General features: G+C 42.6%; 1 protein-coding gene across 1 annotated transcript in view; it reads right to left on the bottom strand.

Moving 5' to 3' along the window:
* Positions 1 to 6,502: 6,502 nt before the first annotated feature.
* HEPH (hephaestin) overlaps positions 6,503 to 17,015 on the bottom strand; it is a 79,213-nt gene continuing 68,700 nt past the window's right edge. The window contains exons 17-21 of the mRNA XM_057538239.1: positions 16,037 to 16,262; positions 13,452 to 13,591; positions 12,437 to 12,599; positions 9,534 to 9,578; positions 6,503 to 7,182 (exon numbers count right to left, since the gene is read on the bottom strand). Of these exons, the coding sequence (XP_057394222.1) occupies positions 6,950 to 7,182; positions 9,534 to 9,578; positions 12,437 to 12,599; positions 13,452 to 13,591; positions 16,037 to 16,262 (807 nt within the window). The 3' untranslated portion in view covers positions 6,503 to 6,949. The remainder of the gene's footprint in view (positions 7,183 to 9,533; positions 9,579 to 12,436; positions 12,600 to 13,451; positions 13,592 to 16,036; positions 16,263 to 17,015) is intronic.

The raw sequence follows: 17,015 nt of genomic DNA, 5'->3' as shown, positions 1-17,015 counted from the left end.
CAAGCCTGATGCGGCAGAGGCCAGCATGACATTGCACCAGCCTGAGGCATGCTGTGTGTTCTCCCTGGGAAGTTGTCCCTGGATGACGGAACCCTGGCTGTGGTGGGCTGCACAGGCTCTTGGGAGCGGAGGTGTGGTTAGTGACCTGTGCTTGCACACAGGCTTCTTGGTGACTGCAGCAGCAGCCTTAGCATCTCATTCCTGTCTCTGGGGTCTGCGCTGATAGCCACAGCTGGCGCCCATCTCTGGACCTCCTTTAAGCAGTGCTCTTAATCCCTTCCCCTCGTGCACCACGAAACAAAGAGGCAAGAACAAGTCTCTTGCCTCTTCGGCAGCTCCAGACTTTTTCCCGGACTCCTTCCCAGCTAGCCGTGGCGCACTAGCCCCCTTCAGGCTGCGTTCAGGCAGCCAACCCCAATCCTCTCCCTGGGATCCGACCTCCGTAGCCCAAGCCTCAGCTCCCAGCCCCCACCCACCCCGACGGGTGAGCACAAAAGCCTCTCGGGCTGGTGAGTGCTGGTCGGCACTGATCCTCCTCGCGGAAATCTCTCTGCTTTGCCCTCTGCACCCCTGTTGCTGCACTCTCCTCCATGGCTCCGAAGCTCCCCCCTCTGCCAACCGCTGTCTCTGCCCGTGAAGGGGCTTCCTGATGTGTGGAAACCTTTCCTCCTTCACAGCTCCGTCCCACTGGTGCAGGTCCTGTCCCTATTCCTTTGTCTCTGTTTTTTTTCTTTTTTCTCGTTTGCCCTACCCAGGTACGTGAGGAGTTTCTTGCTTTTTGGGAGGTCTGAGATCCTCTGCCAGCGTTCAGTATGTATTCTGTAGGAGTTGTTCCACAGGTAGATGTATTTCTGATATATTTTTGGGGAGGAAGGTGATCTCCACGTCTTACTATTCCGCCATCTTGAAGCTCCTCTCCCAATCTATGTTTTTAAAAGTTCTCACAATTTGCTGTGGAAAGGGTGGGTAGTGGGAAGGCAAGGGTAAAAGTATGAACAGGGAGGAGGTTATTGCTTTTGTTGAGTTGAAAGTTGATAGTGGCCTGAACTTGGCTGGGGGTGTAGAAATGTTAAAAATAGGTTGATTTTGGATACATTTTGAATATACTACTGGTAGAAATTATGGTTATATTGGAAGTTAGGGGTGAGGGAAAGGGAGGGCTGAAGGATGACTCTTAAGTTTCCATCTTGAATAGCTTAACAAATGGTGATACCATTTGCTGAAATGGGATAGAATGTAGGAGGAGCACATTTAGTGGGAAAAAGCAATATTTCTCCATTAGACATATTAAAATATGACTTTCCTTTTCTACATCCTAAAGACACAATACATTCTCAGGCTCCCTGCTGTCATATATGTTGTTAGCCTGGCATAGAATGCCTTTTCACCTATCTACCAAGTTTCTCCTCATCCTTCAAGTTTCAGCTGAAGTATACTCTCTTTGCTATTCCTCCTGATCCCTCCCAGTTATCTGGTTCTTCCATCTGCTTTCAGAGCACTTTACTTATAACCGTCTTCTGTACTGGAAAATGAGCTTGAACAATTTATCCCTGTATCCTTAGTGTCTAACATAGTGTCTGAATATTTTTTTAATTGTAACATGAGACTGGATGGAGGTATGGACAAGATGGCTGACTAGGTAGACCCTGAACTCACCTCCTCCCATGGGCACAATGAAACTGCAACTATTCAAAGAGCAACTATTCATGAGAGCAACCTGAAGACTAGCAGAAAAGACATGCTACAGCTAAAGATATAAATAAGGAATCACAAGATGAGTAGGAGAGACAGAGCTTCCGTATAGTTGAGACCCATATTCCCTGGTATATGACCACAAAAGGAGAATAATCCCAATTGCACTGGTTCTTCCCATATTGGGCTCTCCGGCCATGTGGTCCTGCACCAGTAAGATGAGCCCCCAGAGCTTTTGACTTTGAAGGCCAGTGGGGCTTTTTGGAGACACAGTAGACTGTGAGAAACAGAGACTCCACCCTTAAAGGGCACACACAAAATTTCACATGCTCTGAGACTCAGAGCAGAATCAGTAATTTAAAAGAAGCCTGGGTCAGATCTGCTTACTGATTTTGGAGAGCCTCCTGGAGAGGCAGGAGGCAATTGAAACTCACCCTGGGGACACAAACACTGGCAGTAGCCATTTGTGGGAGCTCATCCCACCAAGAGGACACTGGTGTTGGTAAGCACCATTGTTGCTTATTAGTGCTGGAACCTGGCCCCACCCATCAGCCATTTGGCACCAGTTCTGGGATGCTCCAGGTCAGGCAGCTAGCAGAGCAGGGACACAGCCCTACTCACCAGCAGGCCAGCTTCTGTAGGACCCCTCCCCCAAGACCCAAGCCCTCCCGGGATTGGACCCACCCACCAGAGGGCCCAGGAAGCAACCCCACCCACTAGTGGATCGTTACTAACCCTGGAACCCAGCATCACCCACCAGGGCATGGGCAACAGCCCCAGGATCCCCTGGGCCTTGTTCCTACCCACCCTTGTACTGACAACATCTCTGGGACCACCAGGGTCATGCAGCCAGAGATGCTGGGACCCAGCTCCACCCACCAGTGGGCTGTCATTAGCCGCAGGACTCCCTGGGCCCTGGCACCACCCACCAGTAGGACAACTTCAGCTCCAGAAACTCTGGGTCCCATAGCCAGAGACCTTAGGACCTGGCTTTGCCATCCTGTGGGATAGCACTAGCCCTGGCACCAGGCCTCACCCACCAGCAGGCAGACACCAGCCCCAGGATCACCAAGGCCCTGTAGGCAGCTGTGTCAACATACAGTGCAAACACCAGCAGCCTGTCACCAGCCCCAGGATTCCCTGGTCCCTTGCCCTATCCACCTACCTATACCAACTCTAGGGTACCCAGGGTCCTGCAGAGAGTGACCTCAATCTCTGGTCCCACCCACCAGTGTTTTGGCATTAGCCCTGGGTCATCCTGGGACCTGGAGCTGGACACCAGTGGGCCAACACCAGCTCTGGGAACCCCTGCCCCACAGCAAGTGACCCCAGGACCTAGCTCTGCAAGTCAGTTGACACCCAGGACCGAGCTTCAGCTGCTTGTGTGTGAGCACCAGCTCTGGGACCATGGCAGCCTTGCATCCAGCTGTGGCAAGAACCAGCCTATCCTCTAGCAGGCCAACACCACTCCAGTATGTCATGGGGCCCCACCCTACAGCAGGTCGACACTTGCTCTGAGATCCCTGGCACCAGAGCCAGCCACCATGGGACACGGCTATATGCACTGGTGGGCCAGCACTAGCCCTGAGATCCCCCTGGGCTCAGTAGCCAGTCAACCTGTGACATGGCCACACCCATCTGTGGCTTGGCACCAGGACCTGGAGTCCCCTGACTGTGAAAGCAGCCATACCAGGACATGGCCTTGATCATCTGTGGCTCACAGCCTCTGCACAAGGCAGTGTCTGGCAACCAACTGGACAGGGAGACAGTCCCACTTACCAGTGTCCTCACAGTAATCAGCCCACCACAACAGAAGGACCCACACAGCCCACATAGAGGGCACCCAGAAAGTATACTGTCTTTTCTCATTCAAGTTGTGATTTTACTGATTCTTCGTATGATGGAACTCTGAATCATATTAAAACGATCTATGGACTTCCCTGGTGGTGCAGTGGTTGAGAATCTGCCTGCTAATGCAGGGAACACGGGTTCGATCCCTGGTCTGGGAAGATCCCACATGCCGCGGAGCAACTAGGCCCGTGAGCCACAACTACTGAGTCTGCGCGTCTGGAGCCTGTGCTCCGCAACAAGAGAGGCCACAATACTGAGAGGCCCGTGCACCGTGATGAAGAGTGGCCCCCACTTGCCGCAGCTGGAGGAAACCCTAGCACAGAAAAGAACACCCAACATAGCAATCAATCAATCAATCAATCAATAAAGAAAATCTTAAAAAAAAAAACAAAAACAAAAAAAAAAACGATCTATTTTAGGAGGCAGTAACCCTGTTTATGTTTAGCATAAGTCCTGGCATAATTTTGTGTTCCAGTGGCAATGTAACTTTCAGAGACTTTGCTGTGCTCTTCAGTTTTGCTTGGTTTCTCTGATGTCACTGAGGTTCCTGTTGACCTCTGCCAGAACCATTATTTTCTCTGGGTAGGAAAAGGGATTCTCCAGCTTACAGGCACAAAGAGTGCTTCCTGGGCTTCAGCTTGCTATGTTCGGATTCTCCTTGCAGTTGCTTCCTAATGTCTAACTGGGGGAGGAGAGTCTCTGGTCAGCAGAGATGAAGAGCAGCTTCCATGGTTACTTGATGTAAGCAAGGCTCCTCCCCAGTCCCTCGTTCCAGAGTCCCAGACCCACCTGGGGTTGTCACTAGGACTCCTTTTTGACTTTGGGCTGCATTCTTCTAGGTTAGGTGTTAAGAAGATGCTTTGTTGCTATGTTTCTCTGTTCTTCTTCAGGCTGCCTTCCTCTTCTCTATTTTTTGAGTCCTTCTATTGTTGTCTTTTTAAATTACTTCCAAGGTTTATTTATCTCCAGAGAGACATGAACCTATGGCAGCTCATCTAAACTGGAAGTCCAATTTATGTTTGTCAAACATCACTTTTCTGCATGGAGAATCAATTGTAGGAGGCTGGAGTGAATGTAAGGATATAAGCAGGAGGCTACTACACAAGTCCTGGTAACAGATAGTTGTGCTTTAGTCTGGGGTGGTAGCAATGAAGATAGAAACAGATGAATAAATTAAAGATATTTTGGAGGAAAAACAAACAAGGCTTACTTTGGGGATTTCTGACTTGAGCAATTGAATGGATGGAAGTGCCACTTAATTGTCAAAAACATCTCCTACATCCCCAAAGGGAGCACACCCACTACAAAAATGCATACTTTTCTGTAATACATGGGCTTGAGCTTACATTTCCCAATCAGGAGCAGGGTTACACATTCAGAAGAAACGTATCCCCATCTCACCTACTTCTCCTTGTCTCAGATTCGTGACTGAGACCACCTTCCATTTGCATACAAATTACAATAATTGAGTAGAGTCCCCAGAGTGCACTGAGTTTTCAATAACCTTCACTTTAACAATACACCAACAGAGTTCTGCTGTTAAGTGCATTGATTATGCAATGGTTTAAATACTCTCATTTGATTTTATCACTAATAATCCAAATCTTCTCCCTACCCCACGCCCTGATATGTTTCTGAGACTTCCAGTAAAGCTCTCCACAGAGCCATTGACCACAATAAACCAAGATGAATGATGGGCTCTGGCCTGTGTTTTACCCTCCAACTTTCAACATTATTTAGTAACTGAACACCAGCTTTGTGGGTTTCTACAGTTAATCTGCAAAGCGTTGCTAACTAGACAGACAGTTTTGCTGGAAAGACAGGAAAAGGAAAGTTGGATTCAATATGGGTAACAAATGATGGAGATTAGTGGAGTTTCCATGATATAGAAGGATGAAGCAGGTATTTGGAGTTGAATAGATGAAGGCTTGAATCCCCACTCAATTTTTAGCTGAATGGCCTGGGGTAAAATCACTTACTCTCTATAATCATTTGTTTACTAAAAGGTAAAACAAAGTATCACCCTGATAGAACAAAGAGAAGTAGAATGCAATCAGGTATTAGATGCTTTGTAAAGTGTAAAGCCTATGCATTTCAGTTATTATTTTAACTGTCCCTGATGCCTCTTCCATTCTCCACTTGCCATGTGAAATGGTATTATGGATACTATAGTAAGAATGGGCCATCTTATCCCATCCCTACTCTGCGTCTTGTCTGTGCTCTCTGACCAAGGTTTTAGAGAGGCTTGAACTTGTAAGTGACAAAGGAATATTGCTTTAAATTACCAGAGGAAGGACTCTACCCTATAAAGAGGCCCTCAAAATTGCAAGTAGACCTCTCATACCCCCAACTACCAAAAGAGCCCATTAGATCTGTGCCCACCTCTCCTTGCCCAGTGTAAAGGTTTGAGCCTAGTTTCAGCCCTCTATTTCCCTCTGGCAACTTTTCTTAGCATTCAGAATACTTTTGGCACTTATGGGTCAAAAGATGGTACCCATCACTCTGATTCTGAGGCTTCCTCTGGGGCAGCTTCTTCACTTCCAAAACACAAACCTGCAGGGTCCACAAAGGATAGGCAGACCCATTCTATGCCCAACACTAGTCACCCCCACCAGTCTTGCTGTGTGCTCTCTTTTTCAATAACAGTCACAACCTCCCAGAGGCCACAGAGACAATCAAAATCAGCAAGTTCACTTTTATGGTGTTCTAACAAGCACTTTAATGTGTAGGATTTTCTGACTAAAACATGGAGAGGACACTCAACATTCCCTTCAGTGCAACTGTGCCAAGAACTTGGAGTACTGGCTTCCTGAGGAGCTTTTGCCTCCAAAGGTTGTAGTTGCTCATGACAACAATATTCTATCTACCCACTTAACCAAAATAGTCCACTGCCAAGAAGAATCAAAATACAATTTAGATCTTAAAATCCCACCCCACCCATTCCCCATCATGCCTATGTTTTTAGTCCTTAGTTTAGATTTGGATTATCATCACAGCTCACTTAGCCTCAGTTCAAATTGAACTTGCCTAGGTCCTGTAAAGCAGTAGAAACCTAAACAGTGAAACTTACTCTTGGTATCTACTTTGTGAGAAGAGTCAGTTTTTAGAAATTTCCAGACCTTCCAAGTGTCAGTGGGTGATATTATAATATAGCTGTTGAAATTTGTGATATTAGATACTAGGGGACTCACTTAGCCCCAGGTGCCCAAGTGGAGTAAAGAAACTAAAGAAAAAGAAAACATACCATTTCCATGTAAATAAATTAGTGAAGAAATACTCTCTTGAGTTTGATTCCCTCCTCTGCCTCTCTAAAACCCATGCCCCTTTGACAGTGACAGTGAGGTCAGCTGTTAGTCCATGGCCTGCTGGGAGTGTGTTCCAGATGTGCAGTTCCAGGATCCAGCTGTTATTGCTTGAGAGACAGAAGCTTGAAGCTGTCATCCAGGATGGACCTCCTGTTGCGCCGTATCTTTCTCTGCCGATGCTGGTACCACACCACACCACCAAGAGCCAGAGCAATGAGCAGGAGAGTGACACCCATGGCAATCAAGACAGAAGTCAGTATCTCGATATCCTTTACAGGGATCTGCATGCCCAGCATCCTCACATTGCTTTCTCCAATGTCACTGGGGACTGCTACTGAAATGGAACAAGAGGAAAGTGGGAACCCTGGGATGGAGAATACTCTAAAATGTCTTCTTTTATAGTCAACTCTGGGAGAGGAGAAATAAGGTCATCCAAATAGGACAGAGGAACTATCCTTATCCCTTAAAAGATCAGCCAATGATGACAGATTCGGAGGTTACAGAGAACCAGCGTAACAAAATTTCATATCTGAGAAAATCATTAGGAAGCATTGAGGCACCAATCCCCCCATGGAAAGAGCTAACACTCAGAGTGAGAAGGGCCTTGACATATTTCTTTAAATATATAAAAGCCTGTGATGTCGAAAAAAAAAAAAAAGAATTGAATTTGGTTTGCGTGGTTCCAGAGGGTAGAACTGGGAGCAGTAAGTAGAAACTCCTGAGAAGCAGTTTGACTCAATTATCTAGCTTATCAATACTCACTTTGACCATTGGACCATGACAAGAGCCTGTCTCTGTGCTGTCTGGTCTCTCCCATCTTTGGGTCGTTATAACACTGATGTCACATTGATCTTTCTAGGTGAAATATCTAATTTTCTTAGTTCCTGGCATACAAACTTTTGATGATCTCCAATTAGCCTATGGAATAAAGCTCAGACTCAAGTCAGACATTGCAACTCTCACGATCAGATTCTAACTTAGCCTACTCTTATTTACTATCTTCAGGGATAGCAACTCATTCTTTGTTCTGCAGAATGGGTGAGCCTCTTTCAGGCTTCCAAGACTTTCTCGTGCTGCTCCAGTTGCCTGAACACCCTTTCTTCTTCCTCACCATTCTATCCCTAACTTAAACATTATAGGTCTCAGCAAAGCTTTCTTCAATTCAGCTGTATAACTAACAATGGTCTTTCTTTTGTGTGCCCAAAGTACCTGTACTGTTTGTACTCCCACAATTTACTTGCTTGGGCCAAGTGACCTAATCCACCTTCACTTCTGGATTTCAGTCTCCTCTTTTATAAAATGGGGATAATAACCATATTTAATTCAGTGGTTTATTGTGAGGCTTGAGTGAGTTGATATTTATAAAATATTTAACATAGCTCCTGGAAGACAGCAAATGTACAATAATTGATCAGTTGTTATTATTGTTTCCCCACTTTAAAAAAATAACATATAGTATCCAGCACTGCAATTATTGTCTCTGTGTCTCATTCCACTTTTAGACATGAATCTCTTGGAAAATAGTGACTATGTCTTACTTTTGTGGTGTCTCTGGCAGTTAGTATGTGTTTGATGAATGTATAATTGGATGAATCAATACTCTTACAGAACTGAGAGAAGATGAAATATAATGAGTTCAAATGGAAGCTGGGAAACATTCTGGTTTTGAGTTTACATTCTACCACTTACTTCTCTTGTGACCTTGGAAAAATCACTTTCCATCTCTCAGTTTCTCATGCAGAAAATATTGGGCTTTAGTAGACCACCAGTTTTGAGAGGTTTTCCCCACTGTTGAACCTTTTTAACAGACAAGAGCTTATGAGGATATATGTATATATGTACACACTGATATGTACAAATGCATATACAAATGTATGCACAAAATATGTATATATACAAATATATGTGTGTATATATATACAAATACATATACATATGGGTATGTAACTCTGCTCTCTCTGCTTCACCTTACCTCTCCCTAACCCTCCAGGACATATCCTATTCCCCTGGTTGACTGTTTATAAGATACTTATTTCATTAGGAACTTTCCAAACAGAGCTGAAAAACCTCCAGACTAAACTGAAGATCTCTAACATCCATTCTAGCCTCTCAGAACTTTCTGAATCTTTCTCAGTTCAGGTACAAATAAGGTAGAGAGTGAAAGCATTATTTGAACCCAGCCTGGATAGAACAAGAATCTCTATTTTCTGGAAGGACAGAAATGGATGGTTCTAAAGAGTCAACTATTTAGTATTCTATAGATGAAAGAATAATTACCTGGTGCAGACTGAATGACATTTGTCCTAGTTTCACACTATCCTTGTGGGGAATTCATGTCTGTGCTATAGCACCTTCATTCACAACTCAGCAAGACCTTGAATTTTATTCCCCTTCACACATTAGTAAGAGGAAAAGATAGTAGCCTTCAACTGAGGATGAGACAATTTTCCTCAACTCAGGAGGTTGGGCATGGGGGTCAGAGAGAATAAACATGCTGAGGGAAGCTTAACTGGAAGCTTAACCTTAGATTCCTGGCTTCTGAAGTCTTAAATAAATCTCAGGATGCTTTCTGCTAGTATTGAGGTCCACCTTTCAGCCATGTGAAACCCATCTTCTAGAGGCACTGCACTTTTCCCCAAATGCACAACATATATAACTACCCAATCTGTGTATCATTCTCCCTACCTTTTCCAGTCTCTTCAGAGATGATGGTGGTAGTGCTTAAGTGTTCTGGAGGAAAAAGAAAAAAGAGGTTAGTCCTATTATTCTTCCTACCTATCCACAGGCTTGTTGTAGGAGGTTAGCATTGGTTGGAGGAAACTCTCTGTGATATAGTAAGCAAAATGGAGGTGACTGGAATTAACTATCTTGTGATCAAGTCAGTATTAGTATGTGGATTTGATTTTGAGCAGTGACACAAAATATGAGCAAGAGCATAGGCTTAGGAGTCCAAAGGGTAAGTCACCCCTCTGCCAATATTTACATATTTATTGGCAATTTATCCTCATTATTGCTCTTTTTGCCACCTTTTCCCAGTCTTCCTTCAGGAAGCCCCTGCTCTTTGTCAAACCTACATCCCTACATATTCAACCTTTTTAGAATACTTCTTCCTCTTCTTGCTTTAATGAGGCTGAGCTCTTTTCTGAGAACTGTACTTCCTTTTTATCTTCTCAATGCTGCTTTGATATTATTTATTATTCCTCCCCTTTTTGCAAAGATCCATTACTTTTGAGGCTTATATTATTCGGCTAAAAAACCACAACCACTTCTTGCCACTGTTACCTAGCAGTTCTCTTCATTCATGGAAGTCTTTGGTACGTGGCTCAGTCTTTCTTGTCTTCAATTCCCATCATGAGTGTTGACCCATCCAACACTTAAGCCTCACAGTTTTTAGGCCTCTTAACTCTAACAAATTTCAAATATACTTCAACTCTATCAACCACTCTTATGGTCACATTGGACTAATTATGCAGAATTGCTCCATCTCATAAGTCTAAAATCTAACAACAGCCTCCTATTCTCTCCATGTTCTAATGCTATTTATTCTATTTCACCTGTTATTTTCTCCTCTCATGAAGACCTCCTGGACACTTCCATTTTTCTCATCTCACCAGTTTCATCCTGTTTTTTTCTTCCATTCCTGGCCAGGCTGGACTCCATTGTCTATCACTTCAACTACTAACTTACCAGGAATGTTATAATCATTTGCTGAAACCCCAGTAACTATACTTTCCTTGTATTTTTTTCTGGTATGATGAGTGCTGGTGGAGACACATCACACAATTGTAAAGATCAGTATTTTTGGGCCCAACTTCAACTAAGTCCTCAATGCTGCTTGGCAATAATTAATTTATTTTCCATCACTCAGAGTAACTTTTTCCCCACCACCCAGAGTGGTTATTTCATAACCACTTTGCCCACTCTTCTCAAGCCCCTTACACTACCACCTATCTTTCATCCTCAGTAGATGACTCTGTCTCCTCCATCACAGATGAAACACAGACCATCAGATAGAAATATCTACCTTTTTGTCAAGCCTCTCACCCAAACCTACACATTGGTCTTTTTCTGTTTTCTCTCTTCTTTTAGTAGAAAAAAATGACCTTACCCCACTCTAATATTTTTTTGTAGCTCTGGCTTTCATCCCCTGCTTCTTCACCAGGAAGCCCTTTCCAACAATTAGTCTTTTATTCCCTATCTGTCTTCAACTCTTCCCTCTGGTTGGCCTGTTAGCTTATATGTGATTGGAACAATATCAAATTAGACCATAGTCTGTCAAACAAACAAAAGGTAAATAGGTAAAATTTATGGACTGGCTCATTATTATAGAGAGAGGTAAGCTATTCTTATTCATGGAAGTTCCTTGATGATATGTATTGATGCAGTCTCTTATCTATTAGATGGTCCATATTTGACATGACCCGTTACTACATATGGAGACAATCTGTTGCTTTGGATCTATAGCATCTTGATGATGCATCAATTCACCACTTGACTTTGATTCTAAGGACTGACAGAATACAACAAAGAATTATGTATGCCTGTCTGGGTGGTGGGGAATAGTACTACAGTAGTAACTGAAAGACACATTCTAGCAGTATGTGTTACCAGAGAACAAAGTTTTCCAAAGATATAGGAAATCATAATGTACAATTATTCGTCTCCCTCCCTGGGGGTAAAGAGCAGAGTTGTATTTTCTACCCTGGTTTGCTAGCCCTGTTTGAATGCCTAAAGACATTTTCCCACTTTCTATTCCTGCTGACAGAATGTCAATGGCTGGGAATCCCAGAATACCTACCTCAATATAACCAGTTTTCAAAACAGCATGACTTAAAAAATAAAAAGAACAGGAGAAAAAAAACCTCTCTGGATTCATGTGGGTCCCAAGAGTTTCTATTGAGCCTCTTGCAAGGGGGATAATGATGAGTACTGGATTCAGGTTAAGAGGCTTAAGAAGTGAGACTCAACCCTTTAATGGCCCAAAGACACAAAATTCAACACAGCCTACTCTTCTATGTTATTGGTGATGAACAAAGATTTATTGGTAAAGAAAATACCCTGGCTATTACGTCTCCATATAACAAATACAAAGAAAAAGTTTTTTCCATCCTTGTTAGCATCTGTCTGGGATTAGTTGTAATTGAAGGCTAATATCTCTTTCCAGCCTTAGACAATCCCCACAAAACAAACCAATTAAGGGGCGACTGTTAGAATTATATTTTTCCTTTTTATAAAAAAAGAACTCATTAATAAGATTCCTTTGAAATAGTTAGTACCTCTAATAAACTCTAAAATAATAAATTTACATACAAATTAAATATATTCAAAGGAAACAAATCTACACTAAGCATCAATGCATACAGCCCAGCCAGGCTGAGTCAATTCATGTGAGCTCAACAAGTATCAAAGAAATTAGGAGGGGGCATGAGCAGGGGAGCAACGGGGAATGAGAAATATTGGTTGGGAGAACACGAGAAGGGGTCTGTTCTGCCTTCTTGGTATCAGAAGACGGATGCAAGTCACTTCTTGGATTATCTGGTTCTTACAGGCTAGATACAGTGCTAGAAGATAGCCTAATTAGGCTTTACCTCTTTGGGACAAAACCATAAAAACAGTCTCCATGCCAGCATGGACATGGTCCGTAACATGACAGTGAAGCAGCCATGTCCCAGGGTTGCTGGTCACCATCTCCACAACCTCAAAGGTTCCTGGGAACAGATCCACCACGTCTGCCCGGTAGCTCTCTCCACTCTGCAAGAGAGATTGTGGGTGAGAGAGAGAAAGTGAAGGGTAGAGATAGTCTCAGAGCTTATAGGAATTAAAGGCTTGGGTATCCACACCAGGGACATGGAACTTCAAGATTCACAGACCAGAGAACAGCTTGAAGATTCCATCTTATCCATCTCCTCTGTGAACCCACCCATACAAACTGACTCAACAGAGGAGACTCTCTCCTCCTACTTTTTCTTAAAGTGTTCCAAAGTAAAGTTCATTTAGTCTTTCATTAGGGGGCTAAAAACTAGTATATCCATACTTTTTAGCAGGCTTAAGCCTTGACCCCTAGGAAGGATCCACATATTTACTTTAGAAATGAAACTCAATTTAGTTTCTCCTCTATGCCACCACCTTTATCAGGACTTCTAAGTCTTTAAGTCCACATTAATGCCTACAACTCTGACCTCTTTCCCTAAGACAAAATCTTCTTCTTCAAAACCCACATGTTGTCCCAGGTAGGTCCTGAATTGAAGTTCAGGAATGGATTAAGAACTTTCAGAGATTGTGAGACACTACTCTGAAATTTCTTATTAAGGATGACTGCTTACTGGACCTCAAGTCCCTGACTGAGACCCAATTACATTTAGTCCTTCAATCTCCTTATCCCATAAATGAGCCATTCATTTCTTCTATATCATAAGGGAAAGCTAAGGCCTGGAGGACAATGATTGACCTTGGGATACAAAACCAAACTAGAATTCCCTGATCAATACTCCACATACAAGACCTTTCTTCTTTTAACTGATTATTATCATGTTTCTTTTTATTCTCTTCTTTCTTAATGGATATCAAAGCAGTCTGAGGGACTCAGCCTTCTTTCCAGCTCACCCGATAGAGAAAGCTTTCTGCATGGAAATGGACAGTGTGTAGGTCGATATCTTTTCCCATGGCCAGCATGTACCAAGCCACTCGTTCTCCTTGGTACATGGTAAGGCCCCTGAGGTTGGCATAGAGCTTTCCATTAATGGCTGTAAGAGAAGAAAAACTATTTTATATCTCTCATTTTGACTTACCACTGCCACTACCCTAGAGCTAATCCCTATCATCTCTGATGATAGCAATACCCTCCTAAATTCTCTCATTTTTATTCCATTTGTCCCTCTCCAGTCTATCTTCCACATTGGTGTTATAAGAGTGGTCTTTCTAAGTAACTAATATGATCATGTTATTCTGCTGCTTAAAATACTTTAATAGCTCCCTCCTGCCCAAAATATCAAGTTCATGCCTCCTTAGCTCAGCCAACAAGGTCCTTCAAAATACAACCCCAAACTACCTTCCCAAACTCATCCACCACTATCTAACATATTTATTTCAATTAAGGTGATTTTTTCACCATCCCCCCATATGGCCCCATATTCATGTTCTCTGTGTTCTTGCTCATGTTTCTGATCTTCCCTCCCAGAAATTTTCCTGCCTTTTATCCATCTTTTCAATGCCCAGTCATACCTTCACCTCTTCAATAATACTTCCCTGATCTAGCACCTCTCAGCACCTCTCATTGCCTGCATCCCTTTCCACATCTGAACTCCTCCAGTACTGTCTGTACCACCCTTTGGAACTCACTAGAAACTGCCTCCTACATTTACCTATCTTTTAATTTGTGGAATTTTATATTCCCAACTAGGCTGTTGGTTTCTATTAGGCAGGAAATAAATGTATATACTATATTCCTTGTATTCTTCAGAACACCCAGCAGACACCTGAGCCTACAATAAATGTTAAAAAAAATACCTGTCACATTCTTGGAATTTAAAATGATATTAACACATGGGACTCAACATCTGCCTCTTCCCAGGCCACATCCTATGCTTTAAAGACAACAAACCACTCATCACCATGTTAATTCACACTGTCAAGACTATACCCAGGATACACTCCCCCACTTTTCATTTTCTCACAGAGGGAAGATGATTTATACTCTACATCCCAAGAGAGGAAATAATGGAAGGAACATTTATAGCCTGTCTATTTACTCTGGCCAAATTTTGTATTTGAGAGAAGGGACTAAATATGCTCAACTCAGTCTGACCATAGAAAGTGGTGCAGATGGATTTGTTATTCCATCATGGGGAAGATTTTGCCCTTGTGAAGGAGGAGGGTATTGTTGTCCCTCTACATCAATAACAGGATGAAAAATCTATCCATTGTTGGGGGAGTATTAGTAAGCCCATTTTGCTGCAGAACTAAATTCAGTTTGCCAATTAGCTTTCTCAGTAAGTTCACATTTGATCTTAAGCATCCCTGCCTCTTTCTCAATTGGTTCAGGAATCTGGAAGTGAGGGAAATGGTATTATTTGTTTGCCCTCAGACACCAACATTATTTTTTTTTTCTCTAGTGCCGGCACTCAGAGAGTTTTCAACAAATGCTTGATAGATAGGTAGATAGATTGATTCCTGAAGAGTTTGGATGAATAAACACATAAACAAACAGATGGAAATGAGCATTAGCTAAACCCCTGCACTAGCAAGATCCGTGTCCTCTTTCCATTTTGGTTTTGGGCAATTTATTTCTCTGATTTGAAAGGAGCTAAAAAAAATTCATTTCGTAAAGTTTGTGAATCACTGGATTCAATGTGAATCACTCATATTTCCATCAAGGGGAAATAGCTAGAATCTGTGTGACAATGAGATACTACTTTTGAGTTCCAGTAGAGTCACTATCAAAGCTGCAACTTATCCTCAAATCAAAGAAATACGACACTAGAAGAGATAGTGAGAAATCACTTCATACAGTCTGCTGCACTTAAATTCTCCCTCTTCTTTGAGATTTTCTCTATTTTTTTAAAGATACACAAATCTCTAGAACAAAGGAAGGCTTGAGTGCACAATTTACCTCCAAAATCCATTTGAGCATCAAGAAGCTCTTATTTGTATGTAATATAACCCAGTATGCTGCTCTCTGAGGCTCTCTCTCCAATCCTTCCATCTGTAAATTGAACCTTTGTTTTAAAAATAGATTAAAGGATAAGCTGTCCTTCATTTGTCTATATTAGAATCTATTGAGAAAACAGATCTCAGATCCAGAGTGTTAAGGAAATAAGATAATATTGTGAAACTAAACTCAGAATTTTTAAGTAGAGAGGCCCTAATCAGCCAGTGCACCAGGTACATTGAGGGTCATAAATTTCCATCTTGCCTTCTCTAATATGTTAAAATGTGCTAGTGTCACCACAGCAATTTTACAGAGTCAGCTTCCTGCTTTCTGGGCACTTGAACTAACGTAGACCACATTACCTATTTTATATATGAAATATATAATACTGTAGTAGGAGACATTTCTTCTAATTTGTCCCCATTCCACTTTCCTATTCTTTCAGAAATTATGCTCCCTTGGGTTGTGATGTGCCTATCAGATACCCCCATGCAGCCAGTAGGGACTTATTTGGAAGAGGGTTAGGTTCTTTTCTACAGACCATGCATTTTATTGCTCTCCAAGAAAGTCTCATCCTGTAGGTTAACATGGCCTGGATCCTGGGGCCCATAAGTTTCCACATTCTCTTCTAGATACCAAGACTGGTTCTCATCAAATATCAAGAATAACAAGGCAAATTCTCGGTCCATGTCACGCCGTCCTCCATTGGGCTCTAGGATGCCCTTTCGGCAGATGGCCAAGGGTCCCACCAGGCCACTGTACATGTCCTAAGGATAGGAGGAAGAGGGAGAGAGTGAACTAGATGGAGTTGTTTCTGGGTGGTAGTGCTCTACAGAGAGACAGGCTGACATCCAAGCCCATTGTGCCCTCAGCACTTCATCATAATGTCTTGTATTTATAAGCACCTCAACTATATTATCTGAATTCATCCACACAACCATCTTGGGACACAGGTAAGATATGCTATCTCACTTATGATTTATCTCTGCTGGACTATTCATTGATCTCCAAACCCACCAGTCACTTTCACAACACAATGCCTTTTCTCAAGGTGTTTCTTCCTCCTATAATGTCCACCCCTCCACCATATCCCTATCTTTTATCATACTGCTAGTCAGCTTCAAGGCTCAATGTATATCTACCTACCATTATTTTGCTTTCTCCAGTTTCCCCTTCATTCATCCTCTCCTCCAAGCAGAAGTAATCACTCTCTCATGGACCCCCACAGCACTTTCTATTAAATGGTTTTAAAGAGTTGCTAATACTAAGCTATATTTAAAATTTATTCTGTATGTATGTATATATATATATATATATATATATATATATAATATTGTATATATTTAATGTTAACATTATGTTTATATTCATCTGTCTCCCACAACTAGATCACACTCTTTGAAAATGGGAACTGTATCTTACATTTGTATCATCCAAAGCACCAGGTAAAATGTAGTAGGCTCTCAATAAATGATAGCTGACATCTGCCTGTCAGCAGATGGGTGGCTACACAGATAAGC

Source organism: Balaenoptera acutorostrata, chromosome X (genome assembly GCF_949987535.1).
Source record: "Balaenoptera acutorostrata chromosome X, mBalAcu1.1, whole genome shotgun sequence".
In the NCBI taxonomy this organism is placed as follows: Eukaryota; Metazoa; Chordata; class Mammalia; order Artiodactyla; family Balaenopteridae; genus Balaenoptera; species Balaenoptera acutorostrata.
This window is presented reverse-complemented; position numbering and strand designations above follow the sequence as displayed.